The 21,716-nt window shown below is 40.1% G+C and overlaps 2 protein-coding genes across 7 annotated transcripts in view; one reads left to right on the top strand and one right to left on the bottom strand.

Moving 5' to 3' along the window:
• Positions 1-21,716, bottom strand: part of NBEA (neurobeachin) — a 458,833-nt gene that overhangs the window by 126,400 nt on the left and 310,717 nt on the right. The window lies entirely within an intron of this gene.
• Positions 17,924-20,151, top strand: MAB21L1 (mab-21 like 1). The gene has a single exon (XM_066176005.1). The coding sequence runs from the start codon at positions 18,121-18,123 to the stop codon at positions 19,198-19,200; it is 1,080 nt and encodes a 359-aa protein (XP_066032102.1). The 5' UTR covers positions 17,924-18,120; the 3' UTR covers positions 19,201-20,151.

Below are 21,716 nucleotides of genomic sequence, written 5' to 3'. Positions count from 1 at the left end.
TTTAAAATGACTACAACCATTGCTTCATTCAAGAGGAACAAAGCTCAGGGCTCTTTGCTCAACAATGTCTTAACACAAACTGTCTGAACAGACAGCATTCATTTGTCCTTCATGAACCCAAAAGGTCAGCTGCATTGCTGAGAACATCTCAACAGTTTAATTGTGTTTCTCCTGTAGGAAGACTGAGAGGAGAAACTTGGGGATTCCTTGTGTGTGAAAACTAGCCTTTCTTTCTTTTTTTTTTTTTCCTCCCTCTTTCCAAGGAAATATACAGCTTAAGCACGGAGACAAGGGGTGCATGATATGCAGACAGGTGTAAAACATGAAGTAATTATAGAAGCTCAAATTAGTTCCTAGGCCTGAGGCAAAAAAGAGAACAGTGCCTTGACAAAAGGGAATAGCAAATAAGGATAGCAAACAAAAAATGGCTTGAATGTGTAAATTAGCAAGAAAAATGAGACAGAAAAGCTGCTTTACTCTACTATTATTCACCACATGAGAACAGAGCAGCTGAACATGATCAAGAGGGCTTTGGAGGAGAGAGGCAGGCATCAACACCGAAAGGAAGCCAAAGAGTGGCAGCTCCGCACTTTCTAGTCAGTCACTCATTATGTGGTGAAGTGCTCTTGAGAAGTGCCTCTTATACTTGACCTATCATATTACTTCTTCTGTAAACACATAATCCCTGCTTGTTAGGTGGTGTCAACACTAGCATTCATTCACTGTGGTAGTCCTTTTGTGTATAGACACTTTAGAAGTGCTGCCAAAACCAAAGAATTGACACCATAATAAAACAATTTGAATTTCAACCAGGTAAACAGATACTATGAGCTTCTAGGAGATGTACTGTGCAGAGCACTACATCCATCTCTTATTTGAGACAAATCTGCTTTCTTATCACAAAACCATTTTTGTGTGTGTGTCCTTTTAGGCAGATTAACGACCACCTAATGATTACTATTAATAAAGGAACAGGTTTAATAACTGGAATTACAACCACTGCATCTTATTTGCTTCATTCATACAGTAAAACAAAAACAAAACAAAAAACCCCAACCAAACAAACAAAAAAGCCCCAACAGTTTGCATACTTTTATTATGAGCCAACTAAGCAGAAAACCTGAAACAACAAATTGTACTTGTGCAGAACTGACCACTTCCTGAATGCAAAGTATTATTTTGATTAAGGTCACAAAAAAACTGTCAAACTAGTTAGCTTTTATTATTAAGATCACACAAAAATCATAAAATCAGACAGCTTTTATGCCACAATTTCATCCCCTTTAAATTCCAGTTGTATTTCACACAGAAATTTTATACTTCAGTCTTTGTGGGGACTTATGTCTGATTATTGTAATGAGATATTTAGACCTTCTATTCAAAGCTTATGCCTCTTGCTGTTGAAGGGAGAAAACACTTACTTCAGAACACTTAGTTTAAACAAGAAGTATAAATAATTGATTCTCTGCTTCTGCATTGAGGTATTCTAGGTAGACTACCAGGCTAGCATTTATGAAGAGCTCTGAACAGTTTTGCAGTCTGTAGGACTAAAAAGATGAATCAATCTTACACTGAAACCTTGAAAAAATACCAGTAAACTTTCTGCTATACCACCAAGTATGAATGAAACACCACACTAGAAGGGTAGTGTTTGGCTGAAGCGGCAAGTTTTACAAATGAGTCTGGAAAAGGACAAAAGGAAGACTCAGATACATTAGTGCTCCACCTCTCAAAGCTGAAGACCCACAGTAGCTCTGTGTGCATCCAAAGGAGTGAGGAAGTACCATGACAGGTTTGATATTACAACAAGGTGACATGATGCATTACTGCAGCCATGTCTAAAAAAATAACATATTATCATGTTGCACCAATGCCATCATCTTCACGCCCTTGATTGCCAAGAGTTTTTATTGGGTTTTCTTGGGCTGGAGATTTAGCCTATCTTCTTATATACATGTAAATTTTGCAGCCGAATGTATTGTGTCCATGCACGAGACTGTGCATTCCTGGGAAACCTTGACACCGTTCATGTTTGATTCAGTTACTTTGCAGCTAGCCTACCCTTTGGTCCTCAACTCATCTACCTGGGAACATGGAAAGTGAAATATTCCCTACTGTACTAGCCACTGCATCTTGTTCAAACACCTCTGATTGAATTCTCAGCAGCCTCAGAAAAAACATCAAATGTAAATCTAATTCTCACACCTTCTACCTTTGTCTTTCAACTGGTACTTCTCCCAGTCCTAACTCCTAAACAGAACTTCTTCCCTACATCCCTGTCTGTTTAGAAATGCCATTCTATACTGGCTTTAAAAAAAAGCAGATATACCAGCCGCCTACATGATGAAGTAGCCATCTCTATTTATTAGGATATTTTTTACCTTTTCCACTGCGTCTCCTGTCTATTTACTTTCACAATTTCTTGCATATGCCAAAATTAGACAGTAAAATGAGGCCAGAATGACATAATTTTTATTTCTCTAAGGCAACATAGAAATGTATGTCACTCTATAAATATTAAACAAGACCAGTAACAAATAACACAGGCCTGTTTCACGTTTAGTAACATTTATTTAAGAACATACAGCACCATGCAAAAGAAGCAAGTTCAGAAGTTTGTGCATAAACAAAGATCTTGTTCAGTCCTTCTCATCAGGACTTGATTTAGAAGGTAAAGAAATACCAGCCAAGGTGTCAATATAATTATCTACACTTCTAAAGGTCTGCCATGAATTTCATTACTTGTGTTCCCTCAAAACTTCTGGAGGGAGCTTCTTCCCTGTTGTCCCCCCCCTTCTGTTTCCCCCCCACACACACAAAAAGCTTTCCTTTACTGTATAGACTTCACAAGCCTCTGGACAGGTCAACCTTTAGGTCAGTGAAGGATGATGAAGAGACTGCTGTCACTGTCTGGGGCTCTGGAGAGCAGCTCTTGGAAAACTACCTTATTTGCTTTCACAAAGCAATGACTTCTGCCCACAAAAGCAGCAACTACATTGAATCTGGCTCAGCTCAAGCACAGCCAAGAGTAATTCTGGACAGTGTTGACATTTTACAGCATATTCACATCAGAGTTACCACATGGTCCAACTGTGATTAGGTGTACTGGTAGATACTCTTTGAAGTTTGGATTTCTCCTTAGCATGGTATTTATGTTTATGTGAAGAAAGCCCTACAGTTTCTACTCTAATTCAAACTTCTTTAAGTGAAGAACTACTTCTACCTCCCTAATTTGTCCTCTGTCCTGATTCTCCCCTTTGGAGTTTTTTTGGGATTTTTTTTGTCCAGCGCCTTCAACGAAACAAATTTTACTAGACATTTTAAAATTAATTTTGCCTAAAAAGTTTTCATGTCTTCCATTTCAAATTCATTCTCTTTGATCTTTTTGTTATGATCTTCAGCTCATTCAGTCACTTTTTTTTCTAACCAAAGCACAGCTTTTTTTTTTTTTTTGCTTTTCTTCTTGTTTGTGATTTATTTCTTCTATTCAACACAGAGTTGTATAAACTTCACCAAAGTGATACAAAAACTGAAGGTTTAATGGAATCACTATAATTTTGACTGAACAACACATACACTACCACAGGTTCAGTGTGAGGTAGGAGTTCAAATTCCTTATGTATCTAGTAAACTCAAACAGGCCAGCATTTGCTTTACAGGCAGTCCAACATGTCCACCGCGTGACTGATCAGCACATATGGAATATGGCAAACATTCTTTTCTCAGCAATTTGTCAGAATTTCTAGAAAGCAGACAGTCCAACTAGGCAGCCAGGACCCACAGATCTGGGAGAGTACCAGAGTAAGGGGAAGATAATGGCTTACCAGGAAAAAAACAAGTCTGCTGAGATTAACAAGGTAAGAATTTAAAGCCCAAAAAAGCACCTCTGCTTCTTGTTTCCAGTCTTTGTCAGTTATTACCGCAGGTACAAATGAGTACTACTTCACTACTACTTCCTAAATACTCATATGAAAAACTATTTTCATCTACCCATACCTGATAAGAATATCATATTCACTAGCCATAGCATGGCAGAGCATGAAGAAGTTTCTAGAATCAAGGTGACTTAAATAGTAATTTCTGTCACAAAATTCATGTAAAGTAGCAGAAAAATGGAAATAAAATGAATGTTGCTTACAGATGGAAGCAAAATAGTACAGAGAATGCAACTACAGCTGCAGTTCCTAGTTTTTGGAAGGCAGAGTGTACTCTGCTCTGAAACAAATTCTTCCAGAGGCCAACTAAGACATGAGTTCCCACATGAAAGTTTAGTCAGTGCAAAAGAATGACTGACATGTAAGTTTCACTGACCCAACTACATCTGATGTAATTAGTGTCATCGTTTTAGCTAGTGCTTGATTTGGACCATTAGTCTTAAATATTTTATTACATGTTTAAAATTCTATAGAACAGGTGTACTCTGACTAAACATGAGTAGATTACTTAGCAGCCAACACCACACCTGAAAACTGAATATTTGAATAGCACAAGCCCATAATTCCAGTTAACTAGACTTTAAATTTGTGACAATATTTCTCCATGGAAAACAACTGCTCATTTTTAGGCACTCATGTTCTAATATACCAGTCATAGTACTTTGTCACAGTCCTTTACAAAACACACAAAATCCTTGCTTTCATCTGTGACATGTATCCTATATAAGAATTTCAAATATAAGTAGTGATGACAATTTAGCAGGCCTCTTGTAATATCTGGCACGGTAACCAGATATTATGTGCTTCATCCTAAAGTCAAAACCTATAACAACTGTACCATCAGAGAAGTCAAACCCAGGTCATATTTCATATCACTATAAATCATCATGTAAAAACTGTCCTCAGAACTTTTGTACATGGAGGAAGTTCTGAACAAAGCATAAAGACCAAAACCAAATTCTGCTTATTTTAAACAAGTGGAGAATAACTGCTACTTTATGATACAATTGTTCTCAGCAAACCAGCCAGTTTCCAAATTGTATGTTTCAACACACATATTATATACAGGTAGAGCCACACTCATCATATACAAACATCACTTTTACCTTCTGATGGCTATTATCTTGGGTACATAACACTGCAACCCACACAAATTTAGAAAAAAAAATCAAACCATCATCAGACCTTCTAACACTTTTATCTTTGTGGTTATCAAGATAAAAAATAGGTGGAAATTCTATTTTGTTTCCCTTCCCAGTGATTTAAAATCCTACTGATTTTAAAAACTGCTATCAATACTATCAGCTTCACCACTGGGACAGGTTAGGGCACAGGCCTGCCAGTGACCACATCCTCTTGCCTAACATGATAGCTAAGGAATGTTATCTTACACTATTCGCTCCTCAGAACTAGAGGAGGACTTCTCACCCCCAATGCTGCTAATGTTGTCTTGAGACATCCCAGGTTGTTTTCACAAAAACAGATTCAAACAATAACTCATTCTTAGTAACATCATTTTTTCTACTCACGCAGCAAGAAGGATGTGAACTTTATTTTCTAGTCAGTTGTTTTCCCACCTTACAAAATACTTTTAATAAATGTATACCAAAATAAGTATTTATTCTTTCTCCCATTCCTGCAAGCAGTATTATAACTTTTAACATCTCCCTTTTTTTTAAAGAAAGTAAGAAAATTTTGTTGAAGTACTGAAAAAAATGCAAAACTCTTTCAAATCTCAATACAAAGTTAGGGATGAAGAGAAAAGAAAATGATATAACTGCAGACATAATTCAAGAATTATTAAATTATTGAATTATTACTGAACACTGATGTCAAGATACTTATAAAAACATCCAGCCTCCTTGAATAACTGTGAATCTGGTAGATGAAGTGACAAACCCTGATGCTTCTGCACTCACCATTACTCTGTGATTTCATAGGCATGTTAGCATTTTCGAAAAAAGATTTTTAGAATCGTCCTGGCAAAAAAAAAAAGTAGATGAGTTCCACTAATATCACTGGATTTACTTGCCTGAGAGACTAGTAAGTCAAGATAAATTAGGGTGAGAATGATAGACCTAAGGTTAAATAAAAGTTGACACACAGGCTTCTGTAATGAATTTTTGTTGTTGTTGCTTTACGAAACCAGCAAAGCTACAAGGTATTTTCTTCCAACTTTTAAATCCGTCTTTCCATAAAGTATCACCACCTATCAAAACTCAGATTGCATAATAAAATCTGCTTTGCTAAAAGGTATGAAAGTAACCTAACCTCAGCTTATGAGGTTCAGAGAAACTCTGAGCCATTTACCAGCAGTACATCTAAGTGGGCTACTGCAAGTCTGGAAAGAGTAAATGACTAAACAAGAGCCATAAAAAAAGTCAATATCCCTAAAGTTACAGATCCCATTTATAATTTCAATCTGACTCTATATTTTTAAACAGATGTAGCCAGCCAATATCTTTGTAATTAGTCTATGGTACACTGAATAGCAAATTTTCTCTGATGGACTCAATACCACATGCTCCCATACATGTCCAAAGTGGAGGGCACAATATAACCATTTTACAGAACTCTCAGGAATCAGACAGGAGCAGAATAAATCACTCTGTGAACAAGCTGTGTACCAGGCTTCATTAGTTATAATTACCCCCAAAATATGCTCAGCAGAATGCACACGTGTCATCTGGGAGTGACACACAATAGAGTGGGCAACTTATAAACTCCTCCAAGCACAGAAAGAGTCCATAAAACAACTGGCTTGTGCATTTGGATTCATGTGATAACACCTCCTATTGCATAAGCCACCAGATGACACAGATGGGGCAAATCCAAACAAGGAACATTTCTTTTGTACAGGCATTGGACTTCATTTGATGCCTATTCAACCAACAAGCTGAGAAAGCTGAGTATGAAACACTAGATCTTTGTCTTTTTCATTTCCCAGATTGTGCTACTCTTGCTAAAAATAATAAAATGTATAGTTTTAAATACTTTGAACATATTGACTTACAGAAAAGAAACAAAGTGCAACAAAACAAGACAGGATGTTAAATTCAGCAGTCTTAGGCAAAAACAAACACTCATCCCCAACCTTCAACAAAAACCATTTCTAATATAGTATTAACCACCATCTCCCTTTCACACATTGTATCACCAAAAGAGGTAATAACCAAAAGCTTCAGCTGACTGAAGCTCTTTGAGAACACCCATATCAGCAATCAGATCTATTATTTTCTGGAGAAAATAATATTAATTAATATTACGTTCATGAATCAGGTTACCTTTCCTTTAATCACTACTATAGAATCAACCACATTGCAATTATTGCAACGTTCATCTTAACTTTCTCTGTAAACCTGTCCTTTCTGTAAATCATAATAACTTTTTTTGTCTGAGACATTCCTCCTATCCTCATTATTTACTTCTTTCCATCCATATAGCATAATATTCCAGGTCATCCCATTACAAGTTTATAGTTTCTATAGTTTTCTATTATTGCCCACTGCTGTGGAGATGTGTTCCTGAAAAATACTGGTATAAGTATTTGTTTACTGTAAGAAGAATCAGCTCTAGCTCAAAGGCTCAATGTTATTCATATGCAGTTCACTGCAAAGACTAATTTAATGGCAAATATAATGTTCTAGTTAAACATGATCATTTACATCAGCATTTTAATATAGAAATGGACACACATATATTGTTTGGATGTTACACGTGTAGGATAGCACACGTGTACACATACTGACATGACTGCACCTATGCCTATTTACTTTTGTATTCAAGTGTATGAACACATGGAAATAGACTCACAGAAAAACACAGACAGATATACATGAACACACTCAAAAAGTACCCTGCACCTTCAGGTGGCATATTCAGTGCTTGTACTGTGTTATGTTTCTGACCTGCTGTTAAGGAACTATGTAACATCTCCACATCTGTTAGCTACTTTCAAGACAACCCAGGAAGTAACTCCAAACTTCTAACTGTAGAATATATTTAAATTAGCAATATTAACCACATGACACTGAGTTCTGTGAAACCACTCTTGCCCACAAAATAGATACCCAGTTAGACGGAGTGGAATCTAGCTGAAGTTCATAGACTTAGAGTGGTAACATGAACTGCCACAGAGAGAGCTGAGTATATCCGCAATACCTAAGATCAATTAAGGTCTATTACAAATAGCATCCATTAACCTGTGATCTGTCAGATCTGTGCATCACTAACACTGGGTGGGATGTAAGCAAGGACAGAATTTGTCCCACTTGGCCCCGTTTCTGTGTAGTGCAACTGAGAGGTCAGCTTCAGCATTCATGCATTCAACGCCAGCAAACTCCACAGAGTGCTCACAGCCACAGTGGCAGCAATTTCCTATTTTTAAAAGATCAGAGAAGCAAAAACCATTTGTGAATAGGAGTGCTATGATATTATTTGAAGTCACTGCCTTCCCTTTTCATTTTTTCCCCCTTTATAAAGAAACAGATATTGAAACTATCCCAGCTAATAATTTCATTCTGACACTTGAGTTTAAAAGGTTAAGTTACTATCTGAAGAAAGGTAATCTGACTGCCTTTCATAGAAGCCTGCAAGCTCTGCAATCTGCATAGAGAGGGGCATTTGTCATCATTAGCTGAGCAGTGACAGCTGGCACCTAGGGTGTCCCAGATTTAAGAAGTGGCAAAGGCACTCTCTTGCCTTAAGTTGCCATCAAGTATAGCATGTTTCATAAGGAGCAGTATTTTCTTCTTCTTATAGAGCATGAAATAACAACAGTGAATGCATCTGTATTTTTTTCAGCATGGAGAACTGGCTGATATACAATTAGCAGTTGCCTTTAAACAACAAGACACCAGGTTTATTCTATGAGCAAATATCCAATTGATGTCACTTGAAAATAACTACAATTGGCTTAAAATTAGGGCAGTATATTTTCCTTCAGAGATATTTCAGACTGATTGATTTGTAGATTTTATTTATGGACATGACAAATAGTGAATAAAATACAGTTTTTAACTAGAGGTATAGTACTGTCACTCCAAGCTAGGAGTGCCTAATTGCTTAAAACAGACAGGTTATTAGATATAGGGAAAAAATGGTCCTACACTGGCATATAAGCAAATGCAGTACATTAATGCTGTGAAAGAATACCTGATGGAGCAGTATTTTAATAGCAGCTTTAAAAACTTAAAGTATATTCTCATGATGTATTTAATAGCTAAATTTGATGTAATTTTTGTTTTTAAAAACAGTTCCATGAAATTTTGCAAATGTATTCATATTTAATAAATGGAATGGGTTAGAAGTCTATGAAAAAAGTTGTTTTCATACCACCATCGATAATTCAATCTATAAAAGACTGAATAAATGGTCTATAAACATTACGAGATCCTGACTTTGTTGTTTTCACAAAAACAAAATACAAAACTAAAAATTAATATACCTTGACATGAAACAAACAAACAAAAGAAAAAAAAAAAAAAACAGCAAAACAACCAACTAGCAAAAAAAACAAAAGAAAAAAAAATTAAAAAGCAAACATAAAAAACCCCCTCATTTCTCCACAGTCTCTCAAGTTTGGAAACATAATCCGCAATGCTAGACTTTGCATTATTATGTAAAATAGTATTTCACAAATAAAACTAATTTTTGTGTTAATGTAAAATCTATGCAAATACATGCAGTCATTTATCAGGGAAGCTGACAAGCATTCCATATTGGAGAGGGAAAATGAAACTGCCTCAAGAATAGAGGCAATTAATTATTTCTGTATTTTCTCTTCCTCTGTCTTGAGGCACAGAAGTTATCCATCCAGTTAAAACAGCAAATGAAATAAAGAGATTTTTTTTTTTATTTAAACACATATGGCTTTTGCCTGCAATACTGATCACCACAAGGTCTACAGATGCCCGTGGCTAAATTGTACACTGGCAGATGCACACAAGGGAAAACCGTGTTAATGCAGCGTGGTGAACAAAACAAATGAAGAACTGAATTTTGGGGGGGTGGGGATAGAGAGGACTTTTTTTACCATGTTGAGATCCAGGTTGCCTACAAAGGGTGGGTTAGGTTAGCCATAGATTTAGCCTAAAAACTTTCTTCTCATCCCCTGTGTCAAAAATCTAAATATACATACAGAAGAAAACACCCATGTAGATCCACGCAGTTTTCCAATGTACAGATTATAAATCATGGGCTTGCCAAGATAAATGGTTATATTATTTCATCTTTACAATTAAGGACTAATAATACAAAATGAATGTACTCACAGAATATAATGAGAAAACTGTTGTCCAACATACTTGCTGTCATTTAAAGAAGCAATGTCTTGAAGTGTAGGTGAAAATGGCAAGCATTATAGCATAGCCTAGCATATGCCATGTACTCGTCTGTGCTTCAGAGGGCTAGTTAGAATTCTGCACTTATTAATTGTTCCTTTAGATAAGTTTAAAAAAATGAAGTGAAATTGGAAGCCAGTTTTTTCCTGGAAGTAATTTTTATAAGAAAACAAGAAATAGAAATGGTAAAATATTTACTGAAAATAAGATAGAACTATATTGATCACAGTAACTTCTCTCTTAGTAGGCCTGTATACACTGCATAACCCCATTAAAATCACTCCTGATGTTAAAAAAAGTAAAACCCCACAATTTTTCCCCTTAAACTTTCCTTTAGTTTTACAATATAATTATTTTGCATCAACTGAAACAGTAAATAAATAAGATTCATAAATGTGAAGTCATAAAGATATCTCCTTTGCCTCATCTAAAACTAAGGAGTCTTAAGAGACAACAGTGTCACTACCTTAACACATACACTGTAATTTTTAATCTCTTTTTCAATGTCACTAATATATTATAAATGATAACTGTCTAAAAGGCAAGACCTATTTCAATTCTCAAGAAAAATGGATAGTACTTTTCGTTTCAGATAAACAGGTATTTCCACAAGCTAATATTTCTCTTTCAACAATTTGATTGGATATTTATGAAATTACAAGACTACATGCTATTTCTATAGCCTTTCTCATTTCAAGGACACCAGCACTATGCCACAAAGGATCCACTTCTTTATATTCTGTCCTAGAGCTGGCCTAAAAACTGGCAGGAAAAAGTAGGTGATGTAAGTTAAATTTTCGAATTCAAGTAAGGGGGCAACAGGAGTGATTTGCTGCTCTTAATAAGAGGCTCAAATTTCCCCTAGATAAAATACTTTGTTCTACAATGACAATGTTCCACCTGTTAAAAAAAAAAAAAAAGTTCAGAGTGGTGGTGGGAAAATATTTTAAAGGCCAAAAGATCTCAGTATCATGTTTTTCCTGGGAAGAACTCACCTCTTCTTTCTTAAATAATTAGTTGGTTGACATGTTTCTATTATAGTTATAGTTAGGATATTTTTAGGAACAATAAGTATTCTTAGCAAATAGGTTGCTTATATTTAAGACTGCTAAAAAACTCTGTAGCTTTTGGGAGTTTAGAAACAGTCCTGAATACGTGAAAGTAGATTAAAAAATATAGTTATAATGAAGATTCTGAAGGCATAATCTTTCATGTGTTTCTCTGAATAACCTCACCCTCCTCAGAAGGGTTTTAGAGTGTACTGGGGGGGGGGGGGGGGGGGGGGGGGGCGGAAGGCGAGTTTTGTGAGAGCATGTTGTTAAAATATGGACAAAACAGCAATGTCCTTTCTCAAGAAGCTATTTTAACACTATGGCTGAAGCACAATGAAATTAATAGGGAAGTGCTGCTTGACAGAAGTGCAGATATTTGGGCCAAAAATGTATTTCCTCACCAACACATGCATTCGATACATTAGATATTTTAGAGGCTCACTGTATGTCATCCTCTTCAAATGTGAACCTCCAAGTGTTTTGGCCCTGATCCTGCCCATGATGTCAGGGGTGCTTTTAGGCTCACAGTGAAGCGCACAGGCAGTTATTTTCAGGATCAGGGCCTTCATAAGGTTCAACGAAATGTATTAATCACTTACGACCAACTCACTCAACTCCTCCCTCCACCGTTATTTGGAAAGAAAATACTGGAGAGCTATACACTACATTAAAACTAGAAGTCTGCATTGAAATATGTTAGGTATGTCCTTTCATAGCTAAATCAAGACAAAATGAGTTACACTGGTAATTTACCATATGCATGTAATTGTAAAGAGAGAGAACAAAGTTTCATTTTGAGTTGGAGGGACATAAGATGCCCAAAATATTGGCAGCATAAAAATTAGCAGTAAACACATAATATGACCAAATGTATACCAAAAAAAAAAAAAAAAAAAAAAAAAAAAAAAAAAAAAAAAAAAAAAAAGGTGCTTACTTATAACTTCCTATTGGCCAGTGTTCAATGGTGTTAAGCAACATCTTCTGCTAATTTCAGTATCTTCAGCAGCTACCAACGGGATGATGCAGTTTAGTTTGCTGGTCAGTATGAAACCAGTTTACAGAAAAGCACCAGCCACAAAAATATGTTCAAGACTTCAAGACACAGCACCCTCCCATTTTGACTGGGCCAAGAAGACGCTGAGTTATTCCTAAGACACAGCATATCATGCAATGCCATAATTCATATAATGATGCATTTCAAATGCTCCCATACTTCAATTTCAACGTACATTTTCTAACATTCTAAGTCCTCTCTCATACTCCAGGGCTAAAGTTACTGAGAGGGAAGATTAGTTTAGACACAAAGTCTTCAGAAGTTACTCATCCAACACATACAGCTTTATTTTCAAGGGCAACATTCAATATTTTCAGTCACTTAATCGTAACCAGCAATAGAGAGTAATGAGAGTTCTGCAGTGTTGGATGAACCACTACAGATGTAGTAGATTAAAAGGCGCTAATCCCTACTGATTCTGCACTACTCTAGCAGTTCAGCAAAAAAAAGAACATTCTGCAAGCTAGAGATCTTAAAAAAAACAAACAAACAAAAAAAAACCCACCAACCCAATGCTGGAGTACTTAAATAAAGTGCTGTACTATAAGGAATGTCTGGATTTGAAGAAGCTGATGGATAAGTGAACCAAATGAATAATTCACTGCATTTTTTTCCTGCTTACATGTTTCTGCAGTTCTAGCCAAAATCACAGTTGTGCAAGCTCCGTGTTTACTTTTGAGACATAACATTTTAGAGAAAACAAATCAATTACTGTTTTTTCCCTTAACAGATTGCAGATTAGAGGAATTTAAAGCATTAACAGTTCATCCATAAGACCTAGGATACCAAGTTCAACTGTAATGCAAACTCTCTTCATGTTTTTCTTTAATTTTTAAGAGGAAGCAAATACATACATTAAGTTAAACACTAATGAATGGCAATTGTATACTGTAAGAGGAACTATGCCATAATTTCCCAAAAAAACCCCACCAAAAGACCACTTGCAGGAAGCTGTTCACAACAGAGGAATAATGCTTGTGTACCAAAATATACAGAACTTGATACCCACAAATTTTAGAAATGAAGTGTATAAATTTATTAAAATTGCAATTTTGCAAACATTATACCAACTTACATTTAAACTTTTCATTTGTTCCTAAATTTGAAAGTGGAAGTAAAAAGTAAACTACAAAATAAGAATGCAGAAAACTGAAGGTACCGTCAACTTCTATCACAAAAAAAAAAAGATGCTGCCTATTTTATAAAATGTGACACACATAGCAAACCCAGCACAAATATCTGTCTTTAGTTTTCTTACTTGAAAACAAAAAAAGTGAATTTATTGTTGCTGGCAGGATGATATGGATGAAATAACCAGGAAGAGTTGAGGGGGGAAGGGGAGAAAGAGGAGCCAAGAAATCAGATACATTCAATGAGCCTTCAAACTCACTTCAGCAGTTGGGATAAATAATTTAATCAACTCAGCTTCATTTTTTTTCTTCCTACCTCCCTAGTGCAATTGGCAGATATTAAAAAATAAAACTTTAAAATTCATGAGCAGTTGTGTGTGGAAGAACTATCACTATATAATAAGAAATATAAAGTGATATCCATGCAAGCCCTTTGTGTAGATAGGCATCTGCATGTGCATTTTAACTCATACTTTTCACCATATGAAAAAGAAATTATTGGTTAAATTTATATGTATTGAAATATTTTTTTCTTTTTTTCTTTTTTTTTTCAAAATTGCGATTTGGGGACGTGGGCGAATACAAAGACTTTCAACACCATTTGGCTTTTTGGCTAACATGAGCACTACATGTCAAGGCAATGTAGTTTGAAAGATTTGAAATAACAAGCAGAGCTCAACAAATAGTGTTATAGTACCCCCTAATTAGGGGAAATATCTGGAAAACAGCAATTTGGTAAAAGTCACCAATATCATATGGTACCATTATCAGTACAAATGATCAATCATCATTTTAATGAGGTGACTTTAATCCCAATTTTCCAAAACAACTTAATACTCAATAAACCCGGTAGAAATAAAAGTCATTGCCAAAAAGGTGTTCTTTTTGTAGTTTACCAAAGACGCATTAATAACTACAGAGAAAAAATTAACTGCAGCAAGTGGTCAGAAGCTTTGAAAAATATTTATATTTTTACATCATATGTAGTCATATAGATAATAATTTTTGACGTCTAACCCAAACTGACTTCTTGTCATGTTAAACGATTGGGTCACTTCAACAGTTATGTTTCAGCGATGTCCGTGATGCCTAAATATACAATTTTTTAAACTATTAAATGTTTGGTGTGAAACAAAATGATGGAGAGGAATTAATAGCGACCTTCAATGTTAAACATCACTCAGTCAAGCCTAAATCTAGTATTTCTCATAGCCACCGAGATACAAGAAATACGTATAACCTGCATTACTTGATATCATAGCTTAATCTTAGCACTACACATTGAAAACTCTTGCTTTAGTATCTGAGACGTAATTTTTGTTTAAATTAAGTTTGCCACGTTATGAATGTTACAACTTCTGACAGCTTAAAGGTACGACCTTTCCATTTTGCCTTTGGCAACTGGAATTGTCAAGCTAAAAACCAGGGGGCAAAAATAAGCAAAACCTGGCCCGGAACATCCCCATCGCTAACGTGCAGCTCTGAGGCTCCTGCATCTCTGGGAAGACGCGGGGTGCCCCCACCGCAGGAAAGGGCTGTTCCCTCGGCGGAAAGGGAGGAAGGGACAACCTTTTGTCCGCCCGCTGTAACTTTCAGTTTTACCCGGCGCTGGTCTGTGACCCTGCGAGAAAGGGGCTCTTTGACATTTCCATCCCAAAGCAGCGGCCCCCGACACGGCAGCGCCGGCGGTTTCGAGCCGGACGGCTCCGGGACCAGCGGCCGCCGCCCGGACTGGGCGGGAACCGGGGCTGGACTGGGGCTGCCGGGGGCCTTCCCCCGCACCAGTCGGTCCCAACTGGACCGCTTTTCCTTCCTGTCACGGCCCAGCCGTGCCCTGCTGCGGCCAACGCTGCCCCGGGTCTGAGGGCACGGCGCGATCGGCATCGCCCGCGGCCCGGAGGGGCGGGCTGGGTCGTGCCGGGCCCCATCCTGGGGCAGTGGGGCGGGATATGTCGGCCCGGAGAGGTGCCTCCCCCTCCCCGCCCGCCGCCCGGGCCGGTGGCGGTGCCGCCGAGCTGGCTCTGCGTGCGCCGGCCCCCGCGGAAGGGGGAAGAGGGCAGAGGGCCGACCTTCGCCCCCGCCGCGGCCCCGCCGCCGAGCAGGTTGCCCGCGCAGCCGCCGGTAGGAGCGGCGGGGAGGCGCCCGCCTGTCCCCCCGGAGCCAGCCCGAACTCCTGGACGCGCCTGCTCCGGGAAGCCTGGGGCAGCCGGAGCCCGCAGCGCCGCGGCCGTGCACGCCACCGCCCCGCGGGGGAGGAGAGAGGGAGGGAGGCGGCAGCCCCGGGCCCGGCGCAGGGACGGCGGCAGTGCTCCTCGGCGGCCGCTCGGCAGGCTCCGGGACCGGCGCTCGGTGCCGCCGCCGCCGGACCCACCGCGCCGGGGGGAGGCACGCGTGTCCCGGCCGGGAAACTAAGCGGAGGAGGGAGAAAGCCCGGGAGGAAACTGGCTCCTCTCCGCCCCAAACACAGAAAGCAGTCGCCCTTCTCCCGGCGGCCAAGGGCTGCGGCCGAGAAGAGGTAAGCTGCTTTGGGGACGACCTGTCACCTGCAGCTTTTCAGCGGCAGCCCCAACACTGCTCAGCTCATAAGCAGGAAAGGATTCAGGTCGGCTTCCTCGGGAGCGGCAGGGGAACACCCATATAATCGCTAGACCGAGGGAGCCAAGCGCCTAGTCACAAATTCTCCGCTATGTGCAATAAAGTTGGTCGCATTCGTACGCTGAATAAATATCGTGAAATGTTCTTTGTGGTATGACTTCTCCTCAGCGACTGATATGCCCGTCACAGTTACTTTAGGAAAAGGTAATCGGTCAGTAATCTAAAGATTCCAAGCGATCAAAAGCTTTGGTAGGGTTTTTTTGTGTGTTATATATATATATATAATTTAGAGCTCTCTTGAAGCAAAGCTCAGTAAATGTTGTGAAGCAGAAGAGCTCACTACTCCAGCTTATTTGCAAATAAAGGTCCCGATTACTAACACTTAAAGTACCGAAGGCGAAATTTGCTAATTACACATCACACAGGCGAAACCCCAAACTGTCAGACAAGCAAGCCAGCATGTTTGCAGTCGCTAGCGTGCCTCCCGTGTGCACATTTACTAAGCGCAGCTTGCTAGCACAGCTCGCTGTACGATAAATCCTCCAGGTTTGAAATTAATAGGTACTTATAGTACGTCTCGAAAAGCAGCCGAACATCCACTCCTCACAACATATCGGAGCACAATACAGAATATAAAAACGACGCTAAGAATTGGGAAAGGAGATTTACCGTCTGTATCTGCTACTTGATTTTTAGAAGGAACGTGAAATAAACCTGACAGATATGTTTAGCGATTGATTCTCCCTTCATAAGGTACAAATACAAAAAGCAAGGCAGAGACAATGCCGAAATGCATTAAACCTCAAAATCGATTAGAGACCGTCAGAAGATCCTTTAAAACAATACAAATCATGGACTTCTGAGCAATATTTTATTCCAAAGAACACTAAATTTGCCGTGAATCCGCTGCCTTGTTCACTGGCCGGTTCACGAGAGAAAAAAAAAATTCCAAACCTACTTCTCGCTTGCAGTTACAGACAACTATCAGGAGGAAAAGGACAACGTGATGTGACGCCGAGTGAGGGTTAATGAATTTACGCCTGTGCTCCTGCCGGAACGAGCCCGGTCTGAAGCTCCCTAGTTGATGGAAACCCATTAATACACCTGCATTCACGTCCCGGCCATGAGGAGGCACGCAGGGATTCAGTACGGAGCGGCACAGTTTTGCCAAGTCCTGTCGAAACGTCAATACCCTTCAAGTTACACCCAAAGGAGAGCGATTTCTCTTGATTTCGAGGAGGTATTCTCTCATTTCTCTCGAGTGTACAGAGGACGGGGGCGACTTTTTAGCCAGTAACCTTCTACCTTTCTATAAGTGCCTGCGTGTGCGTGTGTGTGTGGCTGTGTATACGTATCTATCTCCTAGAGAGGGATTAATTAGCCGGGTTTGAGCTGAAAGAGGCTGCAGTGACGAGCCCAGTGGCGATTGGCCGCCCGCCTGCCTGGCCCTGCCTTTATAATTTCCACACGAGTGCATCTGGGCTCTTATACAAACCAACAGCCAGCTTCTTCTGACATACACACACGGCACTTTTTTTCCACCATCTGATTAACCGCCCTGCATACACACGGTGATTACTACGGGAAAACATAAATAAATACGAAGAGGTTTTATTATTTTGACTACTGGAACCCTCGCTGTGTCTCAGTGCAACTTTTGTTTTTTCTTGCTGCTGGGAAAGGTTCTGCTCTCGATGCTTTCCTCTCACTCACGGACCCTTTAAAAAAAGGGGAAGGAAAAATATCGCCCCCTCCAGTCCCCCGCCCGCTCCCCCCTCCCCCCCCACCCCCCCCCCACCCCCCCGCCACACACACTTCAAGACGGCTGATCTAAAAAAGCAGGAAGAGAGCATCTGAGGAGCAGCAGCCCCGGCGCATTTTGAAAAACATTTGTTACATTTCAGAGTGCGGCAGCCTGTTTCTCCTCTGAAGTTGGCTCCAGCCTTAGCAGCCGCATTGGATCCCACAGCCTATTGCGAGACTCCGGTATACAATCCGGATCTCTGCCCCAACATGATCGCGGCCCAGGCCAAGCTGGTGTATCATTTGAATAAATACTACAATGAGAAATGCCAAGCCAGGAAAGCTGCAATCGCCAAAACGATCCGAGAAGTCTGCAAAGTGGTGTCGGACGTGCTGAAGGAGGTGGAGGTGCAGGAGCCTCGCTTCATCAGTTCCTTGAACGAGATGGACAATCGCTACGAGGGGCTGGAAGTCATCTCCCCCACGGAATTCGAAGTCGTGCTGTATCTGAACCAAATGGGGGTTTTCAACTTCGTGGACGACGGCTCCTTGCCGGGCTGCGCTGTGTTAAAGTTAAGCGACGGGCGCAAGAGGAGCATGTCCCTCTGGGTGGAGTTCATCACGGCGTCTGGCTACCTCTCCGCTCGCAAAATCCGGTCCAGATTCCAGACTCTGGTGGCTCAAGCCGTGGATAAGTGCAGTTACAGAGACGTGGTAAAGATGGTGGCGGACACCAGCGAAGTGAAGCTGAGGATCAGGGATCGGTACGTCGTGCAGATCACTCCAGCGTTCAAGTGCACGGGGATCTGGCCGCGGAGCGCTGCGCACTGGCCGCTTCCCCACATCCCCTGGCCGGGACCCAACCGGGTGGCGGAGGTCAAGGCGGAAGGCTTCAACCTCTTGTCCAAGGAGTGCCACTCTCTGGCCGGCAAGCAGAGCTCGGCCGAGAGCGATGCCTGGGTGCTGCAGTTCGCGGAAGCTGAGAACAGACTGCAGATGGGCGGCTGCAGGAAGAAATGCCTCTCCATCCTCAAAACCTTACGGGACCGTCACCTAGAGCTGCCGGGCCAGCCCCTGAATAATTATCACATGAAGACTCTGGTTTCCTACGAATGCGAAAAGCATCCCCGCGAATCGGACTGGGACGAGTCGTGCCTGGGGGACCGGCTCAACGGGATTTTACTGCAGCTCATCTCGTGCCTCCAGTGCAGGAGGTGCCCGCACTACTTCTTGCCCAACTTAGACCTCTTTCAGGGCAAACCTCACTCGGCCCTGGAAAATGCGGCCAAACAAACGTGGCGACTGGCTAGGGAAATACTTACCAACCCGAAAAGTTTGGAGAAACTTTAGAGGGCAACTATAAAACCGGCCTCACCGATAAATCTGCTAATTTCCCGATGAAGTTTAAGATGCCTGTTTGAAAAATCATATATTTCCACTTGACAATGCAAATAATATTATCTTTTAAAAATGAATATAGCTTAGGCTCTTCACAAAGAAAAGCAGATGAGAACAGCAAGCATCGTTCCTCTTCGTCACAGTTTTGCAGTTCCCCGTGGGGAAAAAAAAAAAAAAAAAGGAAAAAAAAAAAGAAAGAAAAAAGAAAAATAAAACCACCCCAAAAAAGGAAAGTGTGCTACCTGAAAAGGAAAATTGGCCGTAATTTGATTGTGACCATTCTGCCTAAAAACGGTACCAACGGATTATAACATACCCCGGTATTTTTATGTAAACCTTCTGTGAGTAAAAGCTATTTGGATATGCCACCTGAACAAACCCTAATGTACCCTTTAATTTGTATCAAATATTGTGATCTCACATTGTCTTTGAAATTGTGGATGTTGGTGTTTTGTGATTTGGTGAACAGAAGTTAAATTGCCATTTTGGATACTTCAAGGACATTTTCTGCTAAAAAGAAGATACCATTTAAAAAGGTAGATTTTATCACGGTACTTTTGTTAATTGTCTTTTGAAGTGTCTGAACTTAACAAGTTTACATTTTTCGTTTCATATATATTGCTTGTTCTATTTCTAACATTCCATAAATATACTTGAAATGTTATTTAAATATATTCAAAAGAAATTTGGATTCTGCTTATATAATAACGCTTGAATATCGGAATTATATATTTGAAAATGCACTTGAAATACACTGGATAATTACTTTTTGTGATTTAGATTTTAATTTCTGTTGCTGATTTATTTAATTACAAGCTAATAAATGAAGTAAAATGCATATGGGTAAGTGTTTCAATACCGGATCAAGTTTTCCACTTGAAAAACCGGAGGCAGCTATGTTTTGTGTACTTTGCCTTTCTGTGGATAGTTGCTTAAATCCTGTAATGCAGAAAACTTAGGGGCAGACTCCTGACTATCATTTTGAATAGTTTTGTAGAATAGGGAAATAGTGGTTGTGCAAACACACTGGAATTTAGTTCCAGATCACCATCAGAAACTGTCAGACACCAGCGTACTTATTAATACAGTTACACTCTTTCAGCCGCCAGGAAAGAAGTCTGTTTTGAAGGGTTTATTATACGGTGCTGTTGTGTTTCTGCTGGCTTTTGAACAAAGCTGAGGAAACACAACGTATCTGTGAAGCAATGTTTTGAATAAGCAGCGATCCTGGTAAAACCAGCAATTTGGTGCAGGTACTAATAAAGCAGAAAATAAAATTTATAGGTGAGAGCCAGCAGCAATAAAGTGAACAACAATATTACTTCTGACCTACAAATCCGTTACGAATGTGATAAGATTGCCAGTTGCACTCCCAGAAATCAAGACCCTGGGCTCCCAGGGCATTCAGAGGGAATAACGTGCGTGCTTACAAAACTGCGCGCAATCCAAAGCCGCCTGTCTGCACCGCACTGCCTGGTCCCTCTCAGGATGCATTTCTTTAAAATGGCTTTTAAATCATAACTCAACAACGCGGATTTTGATTAGAGTCCTAACAGTCAACAAGTGCTGAAAGAGGCCGATCGCCTGTGTGACACCCACTAGCAACTACTTCCAGAGGGTGCACTTTAAGGAAACTGCTATGCCCAGAAATTCTGACAGAAACTTTTTACCCCAGCACTGCAAAGAAAGTTCAGAGTTTGACAAATTATTCGCCAAAGAGAAATCACTTCATTGCAAACGTATTCAGATGAGGAGTTTTCTTGGAAATTATTTATAATATTTCTGCATGAAAAAAACCCAAACTCCAAGGTCTTTGTAAAAGTACCTCCCCTATCTCCTTTCTTCCGACACTTTCCAGAGCAATAGTAAAGAAATAAAGCAAGAGCGATACGAATAAAAAGAGATGCAGACGAGAAGAGTGCCCTGTTAGACACGTCCCTTCCGTCTTCCCCCTCCTCCCCCGCGTGGCATCCCCCGCGCCGTTCCCTCGGGGAGAAAGCCACGCAAAGGTTTCCGCTCAAGTCACGCACCCCTGCTCTGTTTCGGCTGGGCTGGAGGTTTTCACGGAAGGGAGGGGGAAGGGGGGCGGCGCTGGGGAATTGGTAGTAGTAAATGACTTCAGAAAAAAACAGAGCTTTCCCAGGAACCAAGTCTTCGGTACATGTCTATACTCTCCCTCCCCCATTTTCTTTTTTCTTTTTTTTCCGCTCAGAAAAAAAAAATTAACTTTCATTTCAGCAATTACAAAGTGTTTACAAACGGCGTCTCATTTTCTTACGTGAAACTAACGTTTTTGAAATAACGGGATTCTCCGATAACCTCGAAAGGCGTAAAACCCTCCGCTATGTCTCCGGAAGGCTGCGGGCTAGGACTGCTGCTCCCTCCAGGGATTTCAGAGCAATTGGCTTAACTACTAAATCTGACCACGTTCATACAAAGGCACCGCGCGAAAGGCTGCTGGAAAACGC

Source organism: Chamaea fasciata, unplaced genomic scaffold (assembly GCF_029207755.1).
Source record: "Chamaea fasciata isolate MVZ Bird 193981 ecotype frontalis unplaced genomic scaffold, bChaFas1.0.hap1 SCAF_2, whole genome shotgun sequence".
Classification (NCBI taxonomy): Eukaryota; Metazoa; Chordata; class Aves; order Passeriformes; family Sylviidae; genus Chamaea; species Chamaea fasciata.
The sequence above is the reverse complement of the archived record's forward strand: the minus strand, read 5'-3'. Positions and strand labels throughout refer to the sequence as shown.